Genomic DNA, 24,500 nt, shown 5'->3' with positions numbered 1-24,500 from the left:
GCAGAGGGTTTAAAACAAGTGTTCTAATAAGTATGCTTTGAACACGATTTAATAACGCTGGAGAATACCCCTCCTATTAATTTTGCTATAAATGTATAACTAAATGCTTTCATGCACCTAGCATATGCCGTAAGCTTTTACAGTGATAACTACAACAGAGGTATTTCCTGGCGTTGATGGCAATTTGGCTCTTCCAGCGTCTTAAGAAAGCAACGCGAAATCACAAGGCTGTCACTTCATTGCGTCTCATGGAATAGTGGACGCCCCCACAAGTATAGAGGCACATAAATGTGGTACCTCGTCGACCCCCCCGCCCCGTCCTCTTTCGAACGGCGGCTAGGGGCAGTAAATGGCCTTCAAGTGACAGTGCACACCAGCGCCAGCTTCGTAGACCATCCCATTCTCTACTTCTCTTTCACTCCTCTCCCTTGAGCGAGACGACGGAGCCGCGGCAATGCAAGCCGATGGGGCGGGACCAAGCTGGAAGCCACCGCTGTCGAGGTAGCGCCACTCCATGTGCGATGATCGCTTGCGCTGTCAAGGTGACGCCACTCCATTTGCAATCACCGCCTGCCCACCGCCTTCGCTGCCGAGAGGCCAGCGTTTGGGGAATTCCCGAGCAAACAGTTTTTCCTACTGCTTTTTCCTTGATGTGTTCTTCGCGGCCGCAGGTGTGGTCGGAGCTAGCGGAACGGTCATGTCCCTCACCGTGGTAGAGATCCCACAACACGTATCGGGTGCTTTGCTGTTCTAAGCTATTGTCTGTCCATGTCCTAAGCTATAATTGTTTAGTTCCTGCAAAGGTTCAAATTTTCTATGAAACAGCAACACCTATGCGGACATAACACAAATTTCATGAAAACTGTTAGAAAAATTTTTTGAAGGGCTCGTTCCGATCGGTTTAATCGCGCAATGAAATCATGCTGCGCTTTTGAATGCCTAAGGCACCTGCTAAAATCCGCCGGTTAATAAAAAGCGTTCTTTTGTTCTGTTCTTTTTTTACGACCGCAAATAACGGCATTTACCACCTGCCTTGCTTGTGTGCTAGGCTTTAAGTTAGAACGGCCGTTTAGAAGCTGCAAGAACAGCTAGGAAGCTAAACCAGAAGTAAGTTACTGCGATCTTCAGAGGACGGAATCACGCAACGAGACTGTATTCCATAACTGGAAACTCCCAGGCTTCAAGTGTCTGTCTTCAGCCAAGTACCGACACCTATACAGGCATAAGAAACAGAACAATTTAACCCACTCGCGACGAAACTGCGCTGTCGGATGGAAAGACGGCAGTTAATTCTGACCCTGCGCGGTAGGCGTCTCATTAAACCTTTCGAGAAATTTATAAAATTACGATTTTTTTTTTTTAGTTGGTACAAGCAGCGTGGCAGGCACCTGCCCAATGCATCACGAAAGCACTGCGTCGCATTCGTAGCGGTTGAAGCGCAATACTTTTCCGCAACGCTCGCGACTTATGGTGACCATCAAACGCTTGAACAAGAGTGTGCTTTATATTAGAGCCAGATGCCGTGCTAACACGCGATCTCGGTTTGCGGATACTTCGCGACGTGCTGCAGGAAATTAGAGCCTCTAGCCTGGCTTCCAAACTTCCGAGAGTGCATGCGAAGGAGGTTGAACGGATGCCCGACCACAGCAGTTCCGCCACGCGCTCGGTTAGAGGAAGGCTCTTATCTTGAAAGGGCCGCCAGATGGCAGGAAGACTCGGGGGGAGCAGAGCCGAAGGGACCGACGACCTCGATTAGCATAATTGGCAACGCGCATACGTCTCGGTGTCGTGATTACGCGCGCGTGGCAAGGCCTCGCCGTCTTCCAACGGTCTGGCCCCGGGGCACTGGTGTCGCGTATTCGTGTCGACGTTGCGGCTGACGACGTTGTTGTTGTGCTGTTTGCGCTGTGGCGTCTAGTGCGGAAACAACTGTTTGGCTCTTTCGCGGTGAGCACGTCGTTGAAGGTAGCAGAAGCATCCCTGAAGATATCAACGGCTGGTTTCAACGTATAGTAAGCTGCACACCAACGAAGTTCTGTCAAATTCCTTCAGGTGAGTCGAGCATTTTGGAAGTAGATACATGACTGCTGTATTATAACCCATTGCGGTTGTTTCACCGTCCTTTATATGAGCCCGACAGGAGCGAGTCGAAGTTAGGTGTCGGGTTTAGAAAGGTGCACGGCTGACATTACATAAACTGCTTACAACACCGGCGGGAATCGGTCTTTCTTGCTGAAATGAGTCTGTAGGAGGCATATAAAGTACTCAAGTAAAACTTGTTGCTAGGCGAGTTGGTGTATAGTTTCTGAAAAAGTTAGCGCAATACAAAAACAATCACGAGAAAGAAAGACAGGACGACGCGCCGTTGTCAATAGCGCGTCGTCCTGTGTTTCTCGTGATTGTTTTTGTATTGCGCTAACTTTTTCAGAGGCATGTAAGCGGGAGCTAGTCGGTCTGTGCTGTAGTCAGGTCGGTCTGAATGAGCAGCTTTGAAGGAGGTAGGTTGACGTAGACCGACCCGCTTTCCAGCAAACAAGTAAACAATGCGGAGTCTTAGAGACGGGGAAGCGGAAATGAGAAGAGAAATATGAACCTTTTCAGTACTGATGTCGGCGTGTCTGCGCGAAAGAGTGAGTCAACACTCCACGGTATTGGACACTGCCTTTGCATGCTCCCGCCGCCCTGCTCGACGCTACGTGTGCCACCGGGCTTGACTCGCTCAAATCGAGGTCTTACGCGCAGTCGTCCGGTGAGAGTGGCTGCGCTCAGTCCGACGCCCCTTGACCCGTTTTTGTCATGTTTATGAAAACGAGGCTACTATGGGGCTAACTTTGACCAACCCGACGCCAAACCAGCCCACACCAGAAGCCTTTTCACGAAGTTCCAAATACTTTCCATACATGGCCTTTATTATTTCAACTTGGCCAGAAGATATGAACAAGATCTCCATAGCGATGAGGCCCTTATTCCATCCCTAGCAAACTTAAGTTTAAGGGAAGGTAGGTTGACATCTCGGTCGCCAGAAATCTGGAAGGTTACTTTTTTACGTACAAATTTTAGCCGTCAGATGTTAGAGTATTCCCTTCCATCGTTACTTAACTATCTGCACAGTCACAGTATCAATTTAGAAAATATTAGCATGTCAATGTTGAAGACTTTTTTGTGTCATCAAAAAAATGGTACCTTCACTAAGAATTGTATAATGATGATGTATATTTTTTTCTATCCTGTATATATCTGTTGTGCTTATACAATCTTCCGAGATGAAAATGCAATATTCTTATTTTATTATGTTAGCTTCAGTTCATGCAGTGGGTTTGCACATCTATTTTCCGGTACAAAGTTTGTCCTGAAAATTAAGTACTGTATATGTAAATATGTTGCACAACTGCTGTATGCCTTATACACAAGGGCTTGAAGCTCGTGAAGTGAACCATTTTTAGCTTTTGTTCGAGTCCCTGCCGCTTTTACGAAAATAAATCAAACTGAAACTGAAATACGTTTACAAGCTTCCGACGCGCTCGTTTCAGCTTGATACATCGAATCGGCTTTACGTTGTCCAAATCATGTAAACGCCCGTTTAAATGCTCGGAGGCATGGAGGAAGGAAAACTAAGGAGAGGCCCTTCGTATTCCCAATGCATTGGCGAGAATGTGGCGGAAGTGACGTCAAAATTTAGGCTTAAAAAGTCGGGCCACTAGCAATGTTGTCGTTGTTGCCATGGAGGAAAAAAAACTGAGGAGGGAGCGTCCGGCGACAACCTTGAAGCCTAGTCTTAACAAGTAAAGATATAGCAAAAAAAGGAGAGTGTGTCCCCCCGTGATCGCACCACATGATAGCGTGCGGTAAAGTCTAGCCCCGCTGCGCGCGCGCATGCGCCGATTAGCGCGGCAGACTAACTGTAGATCAACTTCCTTGCTGTAGACGCCCGCGCCGTGGGTCGCGCATACGCGCGCACTAAAACATACCGGAATCAAAACATAAAGGACCGGCTCGGAGAGCGAAAAACTGAGGGAGAAAACGACTTCAAAACACTCGGCTTGCGAACGCTGGCCGCGTGACGTCATGCTCCCTCCTTAGTTTTTTTTCCTCCATGGTTGTTGCTAAGAAAACTCGGGCCACTAGCAACGGCGTACGGCGTCGTTAGCGTCGTTGTTGCTAGGGGCCCGAGTGTTTCTCGGTGGCGGCGGACGGGCTTTCGGCACGGTGTGTTCGGCCTTGCGTGTTAAAGTCTACATGCCTGGCGTCGTGACGTTACGCACGCATCTAGGATTGCTTTTAAATGCGGCAAATAACCGCTCATTTGATATTTTGTTCGTCAAACTTGGTGTCGTTGCACGGAGCGATCGATGCATTGAAATGAATCTCGCGAAAAGGTGGCACTCCGGAACCGCGCTTCGACACGCGAAGAAGCGTTGATTGTTTTGATCAGCGAACTTTTGCACCTCACCAAACAGCACAGAAACATGAAGCCGCTCTCGGCGATGCTGAGCTGCGTTTCGAAGGCCGCACGGCGGGTGTACGGTAGCCCGAGAAGGATGGTGAGCGGCGCGCAATGTCGTCTTTCTTCGCCTGGCGTCGCAAAAGGTTCACCGCACCTGTGCGCCGGTCTGTGTATAGGTGCGTGTTTGCGGGGAGGGAGGTGTAGCGGCGAGCGGCGCGTTTTTTTTTATACCTTTCTTTTACGAAGCGCTTGCGAGCCGCGCGCGAAACCCGCCCCGTAGCTCGGTGGAGAAGGCAGATAGTGAGGAGAGCCAAGCCAACTTCCGGTTTCGGGGCGGCTTTACAAAATGTGACGTCAGGGCCTCTCCTTAGTTCTTTCCTTCCTCCATGCTCGGAGGCGTTCGGCTGGTGAACACCGCGTCACAGGTTCGAACCAAGCGCATGCCGCATTTCGATGGAGGTGAAAGTAAAAAACGCCCATGTGTCGAGATTTCGGGATACACTGTCAAAACCTCCTTGCGGTTAAAATTAATGCGGCAGTATGCTCTACATATTTCCTGTTTTCCGCTGCCACTCTGGCACATAAATTTCGCCTGCCTTAGTGAACTGCAGCGGTCAGCTGTCATTGCCATCGTCTTCACCATTTCAATTGCTCTTTTGTTGCTTTTCTTTACTCTTTTAATTGTTTTTTTTTCTTTTCACTGCTCTGAATGCACCACTGTAAAGTGCCTATGGCTTTTAGTGGGCACATCGTAATGAATAAATACATTACCATGCAGGATACTTTGCAATCAGTTGGGTGTTAGAAAGCTTCGTAGATTTGAACGCTCTCGATAATCAAAGTTACGCTGAATAAATTTTGAATTTTTGGTAAAGACGAGCTTAAGCAAACATGCGGGGTCCCTTCATAATGGGCTACCGCGCCAGAGTATAGGAGATGTACGATTGCACGTATTGCACGTTTGCATAACAAATCGACAGCTTTGTTGCACTGCTCAGCCTCTCATATAATGCGCGAAAAACAGAAACACTCTACTGTAATTCTTTACGAAATGCTGAAGGAATGAGTGACACCTAACGCTTTGACTTTCGCTTTTGGTCAGAGAAATGCGTCCATGCAACCAGCGGAAGCTCTGATCCCTGCTCTTTACTCTGATACAAAGATGGCTTTGCTCCGTCGTCGGAAAGCCGCGGAATCCCCGTCGCGTCAGTGCCGTTACACGGACGATGCTCACAAATGTTGACTACCACGCATTAAAAAACAGCCTGTAGTAACAATGTCAGCACTCTGGCACTAGGTGTATTCTAGCGCCGGCCGAATCCTGACCCGCAGTTCTCGCAGCCGCTTAAACCATGTCCGGCTTCAGTAGCGGCGTCCTGGGACCCGGCCATCCCCGGATGTCGCACGCCTGTCGCATGGGTGTCGTAAACACGGCGTGTCCAGGCGGCGGCACCCGAGGAGTAAGGCGACAGTCGCGGCCGCCGGCCGCTTAAAGCAATGACACGGAACAGCTTTTCTTTTATTCACGTACCCTAAAGGCCCTTTACGGGCATTACATAGGGAGGTTGAAAAACCCATAGTAATTGTAGTAGGTACATAACAAAGTGATATTTGAAATCTGAAAAGCATAAACAAACGCGCTCCAATAAAGAGTGAACATAACTGGGTAAAAGAAAGGCTTGAGAACATACACATACGTAGACAACAACGCAGAAGACAAAATTCAATTCTAGCAACACTGTATTAATAATAACTAAGCATGGAGTAAGCACTTCAGTTTGGTAACAAATGCGTCATAATTTTTTTCGGAAACCATTTCTGGAGGCAGTTTATTCCAATGGTAAATATGGCAAGGAACAATTGCGAATTGCGCATAAGCCTGTAAAAGTTACATATCAGGGTGAAAAGTCTCCGCTTTTCAAGTGCGCTTAAATTTAGAGATGATTTAATATCGGTGATGCTGGAGTAGCTAGCGTATTTCCTTGAGGTAAACCTAGCTGCCTTATTAACTGCTGATATTAAACAAAGCGTGGGCGTGCTGTACGCCGTAGGAACCGGGGTCCGGTGGCGAGTGTTTGGACGGTGCAGCGACTGTTCGCGGTCGCAAGTTCAGAGCTCCCGCGGTCGCCCGAGGATTTCCGCGTTATTTCCTGGCAGTCATGCCCGACTGGCCCATTCATTAACGGCGAGAAAATATATGACTCTTGTTGCCGAACACCTGCATCGTTCTGTGAGACTCCTACTGGAAGCCGCTCCCATCCCCGATCGGAGCAACAATGACCACTGAACTTCAGCAGAACATTACTCCGCCATTCTTCAAATTACTACTGCATATATCGCTACAGTTTTTCGTCACAAGAAAGGTGAAGCCCTCATAGTTACGAAAAATTTTAACCTTTAGTTGTCGCATCTCACCGCCTTAAGCTGGCTATTCACTATTTACTGCGTCTCACCCCGCAGCGGTGGCTCACTGGTTACAGCGCTCGGCTGCTGGCCCGAAAGACGCGGGTTGGATCCCGGCCGCGGCGGCTGAATTTCGATGGAGGCGAAATTCTAGAGTCCCGTGTACTGTGCGATGTCAGTGCACGTTAAAGAACCCCAGGCGGTCGAAATTTCCGGAGCCCTCTACTACGGCGTCCCTCATAGTCTGAGTGAGTCGCTTTGGGATGTTAAACCCCAATAAGCCAAACCAAACCATTTACTGCGTCTCTGCAATAGTCGCTGCTGAAGGTGTGCTCGGAGGTTACTTACCAGACTCTACCTGCGCTATATTTAGCGTGCTATCTCATAGGCCCATTTTACTCTGGCACTACAATCTGCATCGCCAGAATGTCGCATCTGCGCTAATAGCAGCTTTGGTCGAACTACTGAGGTGGAGTTCAGTATAGTGTTCCTGCGCATGCTATACAAAAACACTATATATTGCAAAAATAGGCGCCCGCAGTGACGCACACGCGCCGGGAGATGCGACCGGGTAGCTGCTCTCGCGCCTGACGCGGGGTGGCGCTGGGCGCGCAAGCCCGTGGCGTATACGCCTCGCAAGTCACCGTGGAATCATTAGGGCGCTCATCGACGCCCTAATGACACTACGGAGAGGAGTTGCGCGTCTCTTGTTAGGACCATTATGACGCTGCTTGGCTTCGGCAGGCGCCCAATGCAGAGCCAATGCAGGCGCGATTACTTCAGGTTCAACGCTTCAACGTGCACGCTCTTGCGACATACATTTGGGGAATGCTGCGCAATTGGCGGGCAAGCCATCACTGCGGAATCGTCTAAAAATAACGTAAACGGCTCAGCAGTTTACTATTGTGTACAGCAGTCAGCTGAAAATTTACTGAAAGGAAAAGAAAGGCCACCGTTGACATGAGAAAACAGATCTGACAACCTGAGCTCTTCAGCAGACATGAGACCCATGGATGAAGACCAGTGCGGGAGCTGCCATGCGAGGCAGCTTTCGACCCTTCTGCACACAAGGGAAGCATATGCGCGGAATAAGGAGAACACTACAAGGTATTTTTGGCCAAAGAAACTCAATCACGACGTCTGACAAATAATACATGACACATATTTACAAGAATTAAATGTTTTTATTCCGCCGTGACCTTAGTAACTTCAAGAGATCAGTATTTACTTTGCGAGAAATAAAGGAAAAGTTATTCATTAGCATCACCCAAACGCAGGCTTTCGGCTACAAAATTACACTCGGCCAACAACATGTCTAGAAAACTCGATGAATTTTCGTTGTTGCGTTTTTTGTTGGGCTTGTGAGCGCCATTCAGTTACTCACGGTTGAGGTATGGTACCTCTCATTGCTCGCGAGCTTTCCTCGTTGCCGTTCAGGATGGATAAAACTAATTTTCGCCCAGCGAAAGGCAACCTACTGATAGGTTATTGACCTCACCCGCTTGATATTGGACAAGACTTTGATACGGTTACGCAACTTGTTGCTTTACCACGGATAAGCGGCCCAAGATGTTTTTCCATTGGCGAGGTGACCCTTTGTTTTCACAAAGAGCACCCTTCACAAAGCGGATTTTTGTCTACGGCGTAGACTAAACATCAAAGATAAAGAGCATATATCTCTGGCCTTGGAGATACGGAGTAAGGGGTGATAAACGCGTTTCGGAACCGAATCCGCTTCAGCACGCTTTCGAGAACAGCTTCACTTGTGCGTGTTATCGTTTGAAACGGTCTTTGGTCTCCATTTCAGTGGGAGGAGGCAAGACCTAGCTCCAGTCGGAGATTCAAACTACTGACGTCTGTGCAAATGATGTTTATTGACTAGCTTAAGACGTCCCAAAGGCGACCTTCGGCTGCTTCATATGACGACACGGCGATCATTACTCGCAGTGTGGCCTGAGAGGCAGAGAGAAAAGTGTTGCATTAGTGCAGGCTAGTTGACAAAAAAATAATTGCGGGTGAAGACGTAAATGCGCTACTGTAATAAGCTACATGCAATCAACGCATCTAACCAGCGGATCTAGCACTCCACACAGGTTACCAGACACTGCAATCTCACCATATACTGGCCCTAATACGTTTCAAGTGTACTTCTTGAGCGTTGCACTAGTACCAAATGCACAAATCTGCCTGCCTGGATGCAAGAGCCAGCTCATGTATACTAATGCAATTCAGTTGCTAATAATTCAGTTCCCAAACAGCTGTATCAAGCCTGCTAGCCAAAGATGTCGGAAAGGACAGTGGAGTGTGCCACTCGAGCGCTCATGAGAATTGTATGGACATCTGCACGATTCAGACCCTCTGAATACAAACACTTCCGTACAACATCCGATCTGCGACTGTTTTCGGGATGATCCCACCGCGGATTTTATACGGACGTCATGTCCGTGTAACGTTCGAGTCGCGACTGTTTCCGGGATAATCCCACTGCGGACTTCATACGGATGTCTCAGGGACATGCTGTTAGGGATGTGGGACGTGCATACATTTTTGGGATGTCCTACGGACGTTTGGTGTTGTCTGGGTAACCGTCATACACACGCTCACCGCTCACGTTAAGCCCCTGTTGGGACCTTTCAGGGATTAATAAGTGTACACCGCTTCCAACCCAAGCACAGGGAATATACAGACGAGCGTTTCCATATAGTCTCACCGACTTCCCTACTTTTGGTCATTTTTTAGTGTGAAAGCACTTAAACGCTCCGCAACCCCGACCATGAATCTCGCCAACAGATTTTGCGGTCTTGAGCTCTTGCCTAGCATCATCGACGCCATGTTGGGTTTAATGTCTGTGAAATAAATAAATAATAAATATTGTTGCGACTGGGATTCGAACCCGCGGCGGCGGAAAAAACTCAGCTTCGCTTGCCAGTGCACCAGAGCACTATGTTATGTCGCAGTTTTTTTTCTTTACTGGCGGGAAAATCCGATCACGTCTCGTGTTGAACTGCAGAAATTTTCGCGCTGTGCACATGCCCATCGTAGTCTTCATCAACTTCCATCCGCAGCGCGAACAGATCAGGTCAGCTTGACCTTGATCAGAGCTTAACCTGAATCTAATAGTTGCCAGACGTGTCGATGACCGATCAAAGCAAAACCATCAGCCAATGATGCTAAGCACATGTTTTCGCACGTCTACTCTGTTTAGCGAAGTTAACACCCTACCATTTTCTTTGGTCGTTTGCTTTCTCACGCAATGTGCCACAGCACATCGTTTTATTTATTTTCATTGGTCCCCCGCCTGTTCTGTGATGCAGCCTAACATTGGCACGAAATTTCGAAGGAACAGCTTAAGTTTCAAATCACTGCACACGTGCGCCAACCTTCGTGGCCTCGCTACCGAGTCCCTCGTTTAACCTGTTATCTGTATCACCAGTAGCAGCTATAAATATTCCCAGTGTGCGTCTACAGTCCAGGCGCTATCTTCTATAGGTTTCTTATCGGTTTTCGGTATATCTTGCGCCGAACGCATGCTTGCCGCCTTGAAGCCCTCAAGAGGCTCCCAATCATCGAGCGCTGCACCGCCGGTCGCTTTCCGTTACTCCTCAGTGTGCTGCCGTATCCTCCTGGACGTCGACAGCTAGCCCCGTCCCCTTCAGAACGATGAAAGTGGAAGTGGCCAGCAAGCGGCGGAGCATCCTGGGCGAGGGACCCCATTGGGACGAACGGAGCGGGACGCTTCTGTTCGACGATGCCCACGGGCACGAGGTGGTGCGCTACGACCCGCAGACCAGGACCGAGACCGAGGTCATCAGGCTTGGTGAGGCTTGGTTTCTGCTTTTTGCTTTATTCATTGATGGGTGGCGATGGCATCCAGATGCCGAAGAAAGAAACGATGCCATCCTGATAGGCAGGGTGTTTCACCTAAGACTGTAAACAATTTTTAAAAATAGGATTTTTGAGTTAGAAGAGAGCTTTCTTCGCCATATCATTGTCAGTGGTGTAATACATCAGAATACAGAGGTCCGTGACATGCTAACTAGCAGGCTGGTTAACTAATATTGAATAGTTAACCTTTGAACTGTAACAGCTAGGCTCCTTAACTGTAACAGTTAGGTGCGCTATGACCCGCAGACCAGGACCGAGACGGAGGTCATCCGCCTTGGTGAGGCTTGGATCCTTCCTAAAGCAAAACACTAGTCTGCCTTACATTATCGGTGCAGTGCATACAACGAGGGCGGGAAGAGACACACACAACGCTGTGTTGTGTTCAGCGTTGTGTCTGTGTCTTTTCTCGTCCTCGTCGTATGCACTGCACCGATAATGTCTAACCAGCATGTCCAAGCGTCTACCTTGTTTGCATTACATTGTCTTGGTTCAAGCGGGGACGCTTGTACCAGCGTCGCACCTTTCTGAAGGATTTCTCCCTTGGTGAAGCCGAGCATTATGCCTGGTGTCACTTATTCCAGTAAGCTATTGAGGAAGTTCGCACAAAAAACAAAAAACTGGCCTATCTAGAGTGATAGAAAAAAATATGCAATCGCTAGGACAAGGCGTTTTGCTGTGTCGACTGCGCGACACAAAATTTAGTACTCTGGGACAATCTCTGTGTTGCTTTTTGACTGGAAAATCGTACCGCCTTTCAGGCATCAGCATCATGTGTGGCACGCTGTGTACAGGGTGGTCCACTCTTGGAGCGAACATGCAATCGCCTGGCCGCGCTCTTTAGAGGGCCAGTATACGCGACACAGCCGCCCATCGCAGCAAAGTGGTGCAGGAGATATGAACGTGGCTGCGGTGCTTCGCGTCATCTGCCACTTCGCTTCGATGCCTGGCCGTGTCGGATGTAGTAGGCCTCCAAAGAGCACAGCCGTGTGCTCGCGTGTTTTCCCTGAGAGTCGACGAACCTGTAAATGCTCGTACTTCATGACAATGCTCTCTTTGATGCTGTTCTCACCACGCATTTCTCTAGACAGCGTATGCAGTGTCTCCTTTTAGCGTTCGAAGTATACAACAATGATTTAGCTGGTTCTTTCTCTCTTTCCTTCTGGGAGCTCTCGCATACTCTAAGGTCATTTTTACCGACTTGACTGGCGCTCAGGTTAATAGGCTCTGCGCAGGGATCGATTCTAAATGATCACAGAGCACGTAGGTGGTCTTTGACTGGCGAGTGTCGGTACGCTATCCTTCCATGTCGTACTTCTCTTGGACTTCACTGCATTATATTCTCAAATGTCGGGCCTTTCGCTAATGCTTAAATCAATCCGTTTCTTTGGTCACGACATGCAGATATGAAAAGCATTCTCACAACAGCCTGACGCCGCACTGGAACAACTTCCCAAGCAGCACAGGTAATAGGCCCAGTATTGGAAAAGTATTGGCAAAGGCGAGCCCTAGAAAAGGCCAGCCCTAGAAAAGACCAGCCCTAGAAAAGGCCAGCCCTAGAAAAGGCCAGCCTTAGAAAAGGCCAGCCCTAGAAAAGGCCAGAGTGAAAGCTTTCATTTGCAATACTTGGCCGATTACCTCTGCTGCTTGGGTTCGGCTTCGTCTAATTATCCGGTATAACGGCTTCACGTTGCTCCCGCTCCACGAGGAGAAAACAGCCTTTGTGGCTGAACGGTCATTGCATTAAGTTTGCAGTCCTGAACATCTAAAATCGCACTCGGATAGTGTCGCCTTTGCGCTGGAGAAAGACATACGACGGAGTATGTGCTCCAACCTCTGTGGGCGCGGACATATGCATCGTGTTGCACGCTTCATGCAGCTCATTGTATCGTGACATCATCCCCTCCCATCTACACACTCTACCTCATTCTTTCCACCAGTGTGGAGTAAGAGGTCCGAGGTAGGTCAGAGACACGTCCTTTCCGCTGACCTCTCCACGTTTCCTGGAAATAAGGCCTTCTCAGTCTATGCTGCAAAGAGAGAAGCTTGTCTAACGCTTCGAGCTGTGCGCACAGCCACGCACTAATCTTATATACATTCGGAGAAAAGACTCTGGACCTCGTGCTCCGCAAACGTAAACGATAGCGTAACTATTAGTCCCTGGCTGGAGACCAAGAACAGAATTCTGACTTTCACCGCCTCAAGACTGGTCTCCAGCCAGCGGCTAATAGAGCTATCGGCTTTGTTTGCGGAGCACGCGGTCCAGAGACTTTTGTCCCCGACTGTACACTCCGTCTTGCTAGCGCCTGAAAGACAACGCTTTTCTTCACCATGAATGACTCTGATAAAGTTATCTGCATACTTTCACTTAAGAAACGACTGAACGCTAGACTTTGGCTTCGGTGCGAAATGTCCGTCAAAGCCACTTACCAGCCTTTTCTTTGGAAGCTTTATGTGCTGTGCATGCGCAGAGGACGAGATCGGCAACCTGATTCCGTACGCCGAGGACAACCGCAAGCTGGTGGTGTGCATGGGCAACGGCGTCTACCGGCTGGACCTGGACACCAAGGAGAAGACGCTGCTGGCCGAGATGCTGGACAAGGACTCCCCGGTGCCCACACGCATCAACGACGGCAAGTGCGACGCACTCGGACGCCTCTGGGCCGGTGAGTGCGCGTGCAGCGCCATAGAGCTCGGGTAATTAGTGGCGCTGTTGCTTCTTCACACATTGCTCATGAAAGGCCTTGAAAGCAACCGCATCAAATATGGTTTGGTTTATCGGGGTTTAACGTCCCAAAGCAACTCAGGCTACGAGAGACGCCGTAGTGAAGGGCTCCGGAAATTTCGACCACCTGGGATTCTTTAACGTGTACTGACATCGCACAGAACACGGGCCTCTAGAATTACGCCTCTATCGAAATTCAGCCGCCGCGGCCCGGATCGAACCCGCGTCTTTCGGGTCATCAGCCGAGCGCCGTAACCACTAAGCCACCGCGGCGGGGCACCAAATATGAAAAAAAGAGTAGATTATTTAGCTTCCGCAAGCAGTCAGTCTTCACGCACTGTGTAAAATAATTATGGTACGAAAGAAAACTAGGAATGAATTAAGGGCATTTCCACTCCTGGCGTAGCCATGTTTCTCAATGGCTTCTCTGCCCAGCAGAATGTACCACTTCCACTATTCCTGCGCAAAGTGCAGAGAAAAACTTACGGGGCGCCCCCAGGGAGCGCTTGGTAGCGCTAGATGCGCAAAGAAAGCATGCAGGTATCGTTGTTAGGTCTATCGGTGATGCCATTGATTCGGCTATATCTTGAGTAGTAAAAATTCTTCACTGATTGTCCACAAATGTGCTAAATAGGTTTGATTTATGGGTGTTTGACGTCCCAAAGCGACTCAGGCTATGAGGGACGCCGTAGTGAAGGGCTCCGGAAATTTCGACCAATTTTCGACATCTCAGACGGCGCAGTAGTCATCAGTGGATCGAGAAGTGTATTAGCGTTATTGGGTCCAAAATATTCATCCCAGATTTGTGTGGATTTAGTCATTTAGTGGAATTTTAAGCCTCAATTGCAATACCTTTTTTTTTCTAAATTTCCAAATGTTGCAGATGTGGTAAAATTTTAGTCACTCAGTGGTCATATTCGAAGCCTATTCGCAGTGCAGGTGCCCTTTTAGGTGAGCGCTCATATATTGTGCTTTGCTTGAAGCACTGCTCAGTCCTTATGCATTTGCCTATCCAGGTGCACGATCTACAACGACACCGTATAAAAATCGGCGTCATTGAATCGCTTAGTGGCGTTCACAGTGTTCTCTGTGTGCGAGGCAAAACGTTCATCTCAGATTCTGCTCTTTTCGCAAACAATCCCGGCAGACGACGGCGGAAAAAGTTCCGGAATCTTCAGCGCGGTGTTTGCGTCGGTGCTGGTGCAGACGCGACAGCGTTCGTGCCCGTTCTTTTTCCGGCGTTTTTTACTTAATAAACAGATTCACACAGCGCTACGAAACGAGGACAGAAGGAACACGAAAAACACAGGATGGGCGCTGACTACCTACTCTTTATTGCATGAAAAAACCAGCACAAATCTATACCATTTTTCCGGACCAGTTCATACACTGCCAGCCAGGGAACACAGCGAAAGAACGCCTCACACGCTTGGCGAGTCATTACACAGCTCGAATGAATTCATGAGAAGTGCATGCACTATCATTCTATAGCATTACTGAAAAAATGATAAAAGGACCACCAGATTACAGATGTGCATGACCCAGCTACAGCCTTCGACAACTATACAGCTCAGAAAAGCGAGAAAATGAGTACGTCAAGGCAAACGGAATCTTTGGACTACATAAAACATTTAAGAGGGCGATAAGGCGTAAAAGCATGGGAATTGCACAGGTGCGTATGCCATTACCATCGGCGGTGCCAGGAGCATTATCGAGTTGAAGAGACGAGAAGATGACAGGGATGAAATGGCGATGAAAAAGGGGTAAGAAAAATGAAAAGTTGATAGGCAATAGGCACAATCAGCAGGCTAAAAGCGAAAACAAAAAAAAAAAACCGACACCAACAAATAACACGGAAAAAGTGACAATCGTATAAAAGAGAAACTAAAAATAAAGGAAAAACATGAACCACCACCGGCCAAACAATTAAGACGGTAAAAACCATTAAAAGCCTTTAAAAGGCAGAGGAGAAGCTATCCGCATAAGGCCAACAAACAAAACAACAACGCTGTGTGAATCCGTTTATTAAGCATGAAGCAACTAGCCCACACCAGAACGCTCTTAGTTCTTCACTTGCTTGAAAGCTCGAGCGAATATTTCAAACAACCTAAGAGCCAAGCTCAGAGGCGGTAGTAGGAGCGTTAACGAGTCTATAATCTCCCACTACGCAAATTACTGCTGTCAACAAAAAGTACCAAATAGTGTGGAACCGGTTTCCGCTTTAACGGAAAGCCTAAACATCGCTGCCCATTGCTGCCTTTTACGCTGTTTTAAAGAATCATGGTTCAACAACTAGCCTGGTTCAACAACGTCTACCCTTGTAAGCTTCATTTCTCGTTTGGCGGGCTCTTTTCAGTTCAGCGCTGTGTGTGTCTTTTCTATCTGTGTCCTTGTCTTTCGCGCTGTTTTCAAAAAATCGCGGATGGCGTGGCTGCAGCCTTCCAGACTACTTTTGCACTGCAAGTTAAATTATATTTTTTTTCAGTGGCTTGAGTATTACGTGTTCAACTCACCATATATAAAGGTGCGGCGCAATCGAGTGAAACTGCAGCGCCAGTTGCGCAAACAAGACGCGATAACAAAAAAAAGAAAGCGCCACGTTAGTACCTGTTTTTCTCACGGAAACAGACGATACTTGCGTGAAATATAGTTGCGCGCTCGACAGAGAAGGGAATACAGCACGCGTTCTTAATCCAGCCAATGGAACATGCCCAGAGCAAAACGGCAAACAGTAAAGACGTGCCAAAGACGCCTGTACAGCAAGAACCTCATGTGAAAGACGCCGCTATGCCTGTTTGTTGTACCAAACTTCAAGCGAAATGGTTTGGAATCCCGATTTCAGTGTTGCCGGAGAAAAAAGCTATTCGAGGAATAGATGATCAGTATCACAAACTGAATAATTTCCAAGAAGTGCTCATACCAGATGACAGATATAACATATGTTTTATTATAACTTCAGTGACACGAAATTATGTGTGAGTGAATTGATACGTCCATACTTGATAGGTGTTATTTGCAACCCACTGGCTCTCGGACTTTGGTAATTTATTACAATTTCAACGACACGAGATCATGTGTGAATGAAATGATACGTTCATACATAATAGATGTTGTTTGCATCTGAATGGCTCTTCGGCCGTAAAATATGATCAGTCTCGCGCATACACACATCTCGTGTCACAAAGGGCCCTGTATGTAGTTCTACTAGCTGCAGCAAAGTAGATAAACACTACTGAAAGATGCACATCCAACACAATGCACCGGCGTGAGCGCTTGACACGTCAGAACTTTAGAAATAATCTCGTTTAGTCGGTAGCACCATGTGCGACTGCTTAGCCCACCACCACAACGCTTCCGCCTTATTAAAGTGCACCATACAGGTGAACTTCCTGCTCACCGGACAGACCATTCTTCCGTGTCGTATTTCAGGTTCGATGCCGGTCAAGGTCGACCTAGAAGGCATGACCCTAGAAAAGAACAACTTCTGGTCGTATTCCAAGGGGCAGCTGAAGCACAAGCTCGACAAGATCTCCCTGTCTAACGGCATCACGTGGACGGCCGACAACAAGACCATGTTCTACAACGACTCCGTGCCAGGAAAGACATACGCCTTCGACTTCGACTTGGCCTCCGGTGAAATCAGTAAGTTTAGCTCTATCGACGCGCTTCACAGTACTTAATCGCCGCATATCCTGCGCACCAAGGACACTCGCCAACTTGCCACGCCCGTGCCATGGATCAGGTGTTAGATAAATGCGTAGACTAGATAAATGTGTAGAATATGTAGACGTTCTAAATTACAAATAAGCATTTAGTTCATGCCCCGCTGCCGCAGTTAGTGATTCCCCATTAAGGCTCCAGTGGCGAAATGCAGTATTGTCGAAGGAACGATGTTATGGGGTGGTTTCCGTTTCAAAATTTCTTGTTTGGGGGAGGAGATGGAAAATGATGGTAAGTCAGCCACTTCCGGCCATTTTTTCAATCCAATAATATGCGAGCAATAGGAGTAAGATACGTTAGAAGTAGCCTTTTTTTGATTCTTCTTGTAGGCAATCGACGCGTTCTGGCGGACTTCAAGGTCACTCCAGGCTACCAGCAGTTGGGCTACCCCGACGGCATGACCATCGACGTCAACGACAAGATCTGGCTCACCTGCTTTTCCGGCGCAGCTGTGGTGCAGATCGACCCGGAAACGGGTGGGTGAAACTCATGATCAAACTTCGTTATAACGAAACGGTTATATAGCAGAATATCGGGTATAACGAAGTAACAGCTATTCCCCCTGCCAGCTCTCACAGACGACCATGTATCTGAGAGCTTCTTTTTACGAAGGAAAACTTTCTTCCAAATGGGTATAACGAACCCCAGATGAACCTCACTGTCAATATCGCGTATAGTATATCGATCTGCAACAGGGCGCGATAGCTCCGTAGTCATTCGATGCGGTAAACTGACATTTTCACTCGTAACCTGCTCTGTCGAGCAGTGAAAAAAACATGCGCAAAACTTATCCTGCGTAGGAAAACGTTCACTTTGTGGGCAGCGGGGCCCACTGGGAGCGTTTGTGCGGACAATTCATATACATTTACTTTGGCGCAGCAAAATTTTGACGCCGGCGTGTCGAAAGGCGAGCGTGCGGCCCGGTGAACTATACGTCACGCAGGGCGGTGCGTCCGGCCCGCTGTGCCTTGACAGGGTTGTAAAAGTCGGTCCTTGTTCCCCAGCCTCCTTGCTGCACATGGCCCTCTGTAAGCAAGCGCGCTGTGCTGCTCATGTGTCATGTGCAGTTTAGTTACCGTTTTCGCGGCATGATTGGCGCGGTTGCGCAGCCGACATCCTGAGATTGTGTTTGACAGTGCAATGCGCAAAATGTGGAGTGCTGTAGTAAGTCCATCACAATGACCCGTTTTGAACGCGCAATTAGGCTGGATACAAGAGCACCAGCGCTCGTCGGTGACAGTCTTAAACGTCAGCTATGCTGTCCGCGATCTCCACTTTTCTTGGGGCTGCCCCACTGCACACCTACGGAAAGACTTCTTAAACTGGGGATCTACAACACCACCACGAAACTATGCGAGGCACATATATTTGCGCAATTAAGGAGGCTTGCGACCTCACCCCCGGGGAGAAAGATCCTGAGCAACCCAACCTAGGATTACATGATAGAATTCCGGAAAGAAACGCGCAGGCAAAATTACAGACCGAAGTTAGAAAATTACTCACTATTAAACCACTTCCAAAAAAACATGCACCCTGCTTTTCACGAAGGCAGGAGGAGAGCCAGAGCAAAGGCCCTTGAAGCCAAGCTCGAAGGCTCGGAACACACAACCTATGTAGACGGGGCGGAATACGAAGGAGGCGACTCCTTTGCGGTCGTGGCCGTGAACGACTCGGGTGAAACATTAACGGCCGGTTCGGTCAAAACAAAAATCTCAGGGACAGCGGAGGAGGCGGCTATCGCCATGGCAATGGCCAGCACCAAAGCAGTCACCATAATTAGCGACTCCAACGTGGCTATCAACAATTTTGCGCGGGGTATGATCTCCCAGAAGGCAGAACGAATATTAAGACATCAAGACTGGGACCAAAGAGAGGTGGAACTAATATGGGTGTCGGCACAACCGGGGAACAGGGGAAACGAGTTGGCTCACAGTATAGCTCGAGGTTATGTCAGCCGAGCAGTGAGCCGGGTTGAGTCCCCAAATTTCACGAGAGATGCATTCATATCATTTCACGAATACACCAATCAGTTTAAACTGGAAAGGAGGGTCTATCCGCCACCAGACAAAAAGCTCGACAAAAGCCAGGAGGTAACGTGGCGTCGGCTCCACACGCGAGCCTTCTTTAGCACGTCGAGACTAGCACACATGTATCCAACACAATACAACGCTACTTGCAAACAATGCGGCGAGATAGCCGGATACGACCACATTTTATGGAGCTGCAAAAAGGCGCCGCCACCGGCGGACCTACTACCAGTCCCTTCTCTAGAGCGGTGGAAGGCTTCACTGGCCAGCTCAGACCCGTTGACGCAAGTCCGGGCCACTGAGTGGGCTCACAAGGTCACCAAGAGCCATGGGCTCGAAGCCACCTAGTATAATGCCCACTAGGGCTCAGTGCTGACAATAAACGTTTTCCAATCTAATCCACTTTTCTATAGGTAAGCCCATTGGCATCCAACAATTGCGGCTTAGGTAACTCATGGCTTTAATGAAGCAGTGGCCATAACGAAGAAATAGCAGGGCACAAGCTTCTACATCGATTTAGCGACGCTGACCTACGTTGGTAATCGCTGCCTCGGTAATCATCAACGAAGGCCTAACTGCAGGACAAAGGGCTCCCAATTTCTTTCCAGTGGCTCCCAATTTCACTCCCGTTGACCCTGCCCTGTGCTAGCTGTGGAAACCTTATCCCCGAAAACTAAGGCCTAAATACGCCCACTGCAGGACAAAGGGTTCCCAATTGATTTCCAGTGGCTCCCAATTTCTCTCCAGTTGACCCTGCCCTCTGCTAGCTGTGGAAACCTTATCCCCGAAAACTAAGGCCTAAATACGCCCACTGCAGGACAAAGGGTTCCCAATTGATTTCCAGTGGCTCCCAATTTCTCTCCAGTTGACCCTGCCCTGTGCTATCTGTGGCCACCTTATCCCCGAAAACTTCCTAATCTCATCCACCCACCTGACCCTCTCATGCCCCTGCTACGCTCGCACTTTCTTGAAATCCACTCTGCTGTAAAAGGACCAACGGTCATCTCGTCTTGAAGTTACATGCCCAGGTCATGCCCATTTCTTCTTCTTTATTTGAACTACGAAACATTAACTACAGTGTGTTCCCTGACCCGTTCTGCTCTTTCTGTCTCCTGACGTGACAGCTGTCGTTTTACTTTTCATTCGTCGAGGCGCTGTTCATTTATGTTAGTGGCTATTCATTATTAATAAAAATAAAAATGGAAGGTAAAGATGTTGCTAGCCGCGGTATCTGCCATCGAAACATGAAACACTTGAGCTGCGGCTAGCGGGAATAAAAGGGCAGGTAGAGGAGAGGGAAAGAAAGGGAGGACCGATAGAGGAAAAAATAGGGGTAGGGCGGCAATATACAACATGTACAACTGCAGGCTGTCGCTGCTCTAAAGGTATCCGCATTCGGAATGGGTGATAATGTTTGATAAGTGCATGTGATAACGCCTGCCACGTAAGGTGGAGAAACTTGAAGCGACTCCCCTGCAGCCTTAGGTTGGTACGGCGTAGCCACGTGTTAAAAACAGGATGTGATAAGTTGCAGTGTGCGCCCCTCAAAAAGTTTGAGAACCATGTTATCAAAGGAAACTGCCGGTGGAAACAGGAAATAAAGTGACAGCCCCAAATATGCAGCCTTAATTTATGTGATTCTTGCTATTGGCATGAAAGAACTGCAACACCATCCCGTGCGTTGTAGCTAAAATTTTTACACTTCGAGAAGGCGGTCCTCGTGCTCTGTAGTGTGAAAATCACCAGGATGCTCGTCCTTAATCTCCCTAAAGTCATGATTTGTATTTCTATACCGGTTTCCCGTCAAGAACTTAGTATCCTGGAAATTGTGTTTCCCATTACTTGACGATGATAATTTGCTGTGTTCGTAGTCAGCATGAAAAGACGTCATCACATGGGATGATCTCATGACCCACTGTCGTTGTTCACATGATTAATCCCATTTGAATGGATTGCGATATGCGAATGCGATATGACGCTCACTTAAATAGGCCGCATATGCGGGACATACTGAACGTTGCGTCATTCAGAGAAAATCGAACAAAAATTATCCCGGCTTAACCACTCGATTGCTGGGGCTCAAATGTCGCAGAGAGGAGCAGTTTGGTGTAATTTTTGTTCAATACTAAGCTTTGATCGTGTACTTGCCTCTATCGATGAAATTTAATCTAAATTCTGCATAGAATGGGGCGATGCTGCACCAAACAGATGGTTTCGCAACAGCTGCGCCAACAGCGCCATCTATCGCCCCAAGAAGGTTTTTTTAATTTAGCTTATCTCGCCTGTTCGTAAGTTTTCGTCATTCTGGCGTCGATAACAGCTGGCGCTTCGTGTAGAGCTGTTGTGAAACTGCCATTTATGTTCTGGCATCGCCACATACGATGTAAACCTTTGCTGAATTCTCATTGATTCAAGCAAGTACCCGATCCAAGCTTAATATAAAACAATACCAACAAGTGCCACTTCTTTGCGAAGTTTAGGCGCGAGCAATCCGGTGGTTTGACAGAAGTATTTTTTCTCCAATTTTTCAGGAGCGACGCGCAACACTCCGCATTAATTAACATGCGACCCAATTAGCTTCACTAGATGGGGCTAGTTGCATGGTCTGGCACAGCAGTGACAAAGCAGCCGTTTATTCAGCGTTGTCTACCCTTCGATAAAATCCAATGATCGTAATAAAAATCTTACACAAGGCCATGGTACCCCACGGACCTATCCTTCATCTCACAAGTTGTTTGCAGCATTATTAAAGGTAGAGCACTCTCGTCCAATCACATCCAAGGAAGACAACAAATAGTTTTTCAAATATTTGAGCAGTGTTGACTATTCTTCAAACAATTATTGCACTTATTGAAAATGCAGTTCAAGATGGTGCTTTGAAAGTACAGCGAGCGTTTCATTCGCTGGTTAAATTAGCAGAGAAAGTCCGCATTGACGCAGCACTGCAGAGGCGTGCTTCGAAGTGGTGCACCGCCATTCACAGACATGGCGCCCGCCTAGTCAACAGAGTCTGCGGCACGCAGCAGCTGGAAACTGGTGCTCTTTCCTTCCCAGGGATGGAGCCACCAGTCCCAGGGCAATGGGCGCGGAAGAGTGTTTTGCAGCTCACGCAGTTCTGATAGGTTCAAATCGCCGCTACCTTCACAGCGTTGCAAACGACTTGCGAGGGACCGTATTATGACGCCCGTGGTGCCCTTAACTGACGACATCGTCAAGCCATGTTACGTGAACAGGCGTTCAATCTTTTCTTCTCTTGCCCTTGTCATTGCAGCTAAAATCCTGACCAAGATCAGCTTCCCAGCAAAATACACCACATCATGCTGCTTCGGAGGGAAGAATTACGACACGCTTTACGTCACTTCCACCCACTATCCTACAGACGCCACAGGGCCTGAAGACGGGCTACTCTTTCAAGTAACAGAGCTCGGCGTCAAGGGAAAACCTGCGTACGAGTTCGCCGGGTAGCCCGCGGCTTTTACTACTGTTTCTTTTCCAGCATGACTAGCTCCGTTTACCAGCTCTTACACCCTTCCCACTAATAAAATATGGAACAGGCTGTGTGTCTGAGTCTTTAGAGAGCGCCGTTAGCGCGGAAAACACAGACCATTTTGATAAGGTAAACGGTTGGGCTGGTTTGCGCATCATCATTTTTACTGAAAACAACGCTGACCGTTATATGCGTACCTACCCAGTTTTCGCACAATGAAAGACAGCCATTGAGTGCATCTTTTGATTTTTCCGTTTCTGGTAATGATGATACTATTTCGGCTTCATGTCATCATCAAACTCATCATCACCATCAGCCTGACTTCGTCCACTGCAGGACAAAGGCATTTCCAATATCTCTGCGATCAACCCAGTTCTGCGAGTGTTGCGGACTATACACCATATACACGCCCTATCCCTCTCATCCGCCCTCATCTAACTGCCCCCCTTTCTGTATCATGGCGAACTCTGTAAGGCTGTCGATTAGCTTCCAAGGAACCAAGGCCTGCAAGGAGCAAAGACTCAGACGTAACTTACGGCCCAAAGGCAAAGCGTGCTGCGTTCTTCTCTCGTATAAGCGAATAGCGAGTAACACTAAGGCACAGGGAATGAAATTGCACCAGTAGAAGAGGGATAGTTCAGTGCATAATAATGGCGGAGCTAGTACATCAGCGTGCCAGAAACCATCCTGGACTGTTGGCTGGTCAGCGCGGCTTACCCGTGCTGCGTCCTACACAATGGCTGAGGGCACTGCCTCTGAGGCTGCCCTAGTAAAATTTAGGCTTTTCTTGGCTCAGCCAGTGGTAACTCTGATGGACTCGAAATGGTCACGTTAAATATTAGGAGTATACAGCTTCTCCACTGATAGGTTATACCTCAGCTCGCGGTGTTTGGTGCAGCAACTGGACAGCACAGGATTTTCTATAAGTTTTCAGCGAGTTCCCGCGCAAAAAGGCGTCCACGGAATCCAGGGACTTGACAGCGTTGGCCATGAACCATTGTCTGCTGAACCATTGGAAAAGGTCTTGCGAGATATTCGGTGGCGCTTCGTTGAAAATTACCTAGTCCATCTTTTCCTCAACCCTTCATCCTATTGTGCTCGCAGAAAATTGTCACAGCTAAAGCTTCCCTCAGAAAACGATGGGAACGAGGAACAGAAAACGGAAACAAAGTGCAATATTCGGAGCTGTTTATTTCCAGGCAACGGAATGACATACTCACCACAGCGCACAACAGTGCAACGAAGAACACTATCACCAAACTATCACGATAGTTTGGGATAGCATAGGCACACGTGCCCACCGATCTCGAAACTGTTTAAGGGACTGCTTATCGAAAACCCGATCACTTTCGGTTTATATGGAAAAAAAATACATTGTGACGCCCCTGAAAGCTATTTGGAGAATAAAGCGGGCTTTAGTCTCTTTGCGGCGACTTTTTCGTGCTCGCGCCCTCCTCTGTCACTCGCACCTGCGTATACCAGTTCAGAGATTCCTATTGGTTACATTCTTTCAGATGTCACTCAGCTAACATGGCCATGGCCAATAAGTCTCATAGCTCCGGCTGGTCAGGAAGCTCCGCCTCCCGGAGGTGGGGCCGCCTGAGGAACGCCGACGCTCCAGCGTGTAAAAACTGACCAGAGGAAGGGGGGAGGGGGGGGGAAGGAGCGAGTAACTCCTAAATCCAAATTTTGACTACAGATAACTCAACTTCTACCAAGAGCATTAAAAAAATTCTTGCTCTACAATATTCCTGAAGGGGCGTCCTTAAACCTTCCCCCATACCACAATTTCATTTCAGCCCGTTTCAGAGC

The 24,500-nt window shown here is 48.2% G+C and overlaps 2 protein-coding genes across 4 annotated transcripts in view; one reads left to right on the top strand and one right to left on the bottom strand.

The window, feature by feature from the left end:
- The window catches only part of LOC149336741 (regucalcin-like), a 48,663-nt gene that overhangs the window by 10,714 nt on the left and 13,449 nt on the right, over positions 1-24,500 (bottom strand). Inside the window, exon 1 of one of the 3 annotated variants that reach the window (XM_089553093.1) lies at positions 13,160-13,331. The exons of the other annotated variants lie outside the window; for them this stretch is intronic. The gene's annotated coding sequence lies outside the window, so the exon portion shown is untranslated. Of the gene's footprint in view, positions 1-13,159; positions 13,332-24,500 lie in introns of those variants that run through there. 3 annotated transcript variants of the gene reach the window in all.
- Positions 1,739-22,754, top strand: LOC149336742 (regucalcin-like). Its single transcript, XM_089553089.1, has 6 exons — positions 1,739-2,052; positions 10,454-10,664; positions 13,201-13,395; positions 16,884-17,096; positions 17,504-17,650; positions 22,473-22,754. The coding sequence occupies exons 2-6, from the start codon at positions 10,508-10,510 to the stop codon at positions 22,664-22,666; spliced, it is 906 nt and encodes a 301-aa protein (XP_089409215.1). The 5' UTR covers positions 1,739-2,052; positions 10,454-10,507; the 3' UTR covers positions 22,667-22,754.

Source organism: Amblyomma mixtum, chromosome 7, assembly GCF_055824585.1.
Source record: "Amblyomma mixtum isolate Tamu chromosome 7, ASM5582458v1, whole genome shotgun sequence".
Taxonomy (NCBI): Eukaryota; Metazoa; Arthropoda; class Arachnida; order Ixodida; family Ixodidae; genus Amblyomma; species Amblyomma mixtum.
The sequence above is the reverse complement of the archived record's forward strand: the minus strand, read 5'-3'. Positions and strand labels throughout refer to the sequence as shown.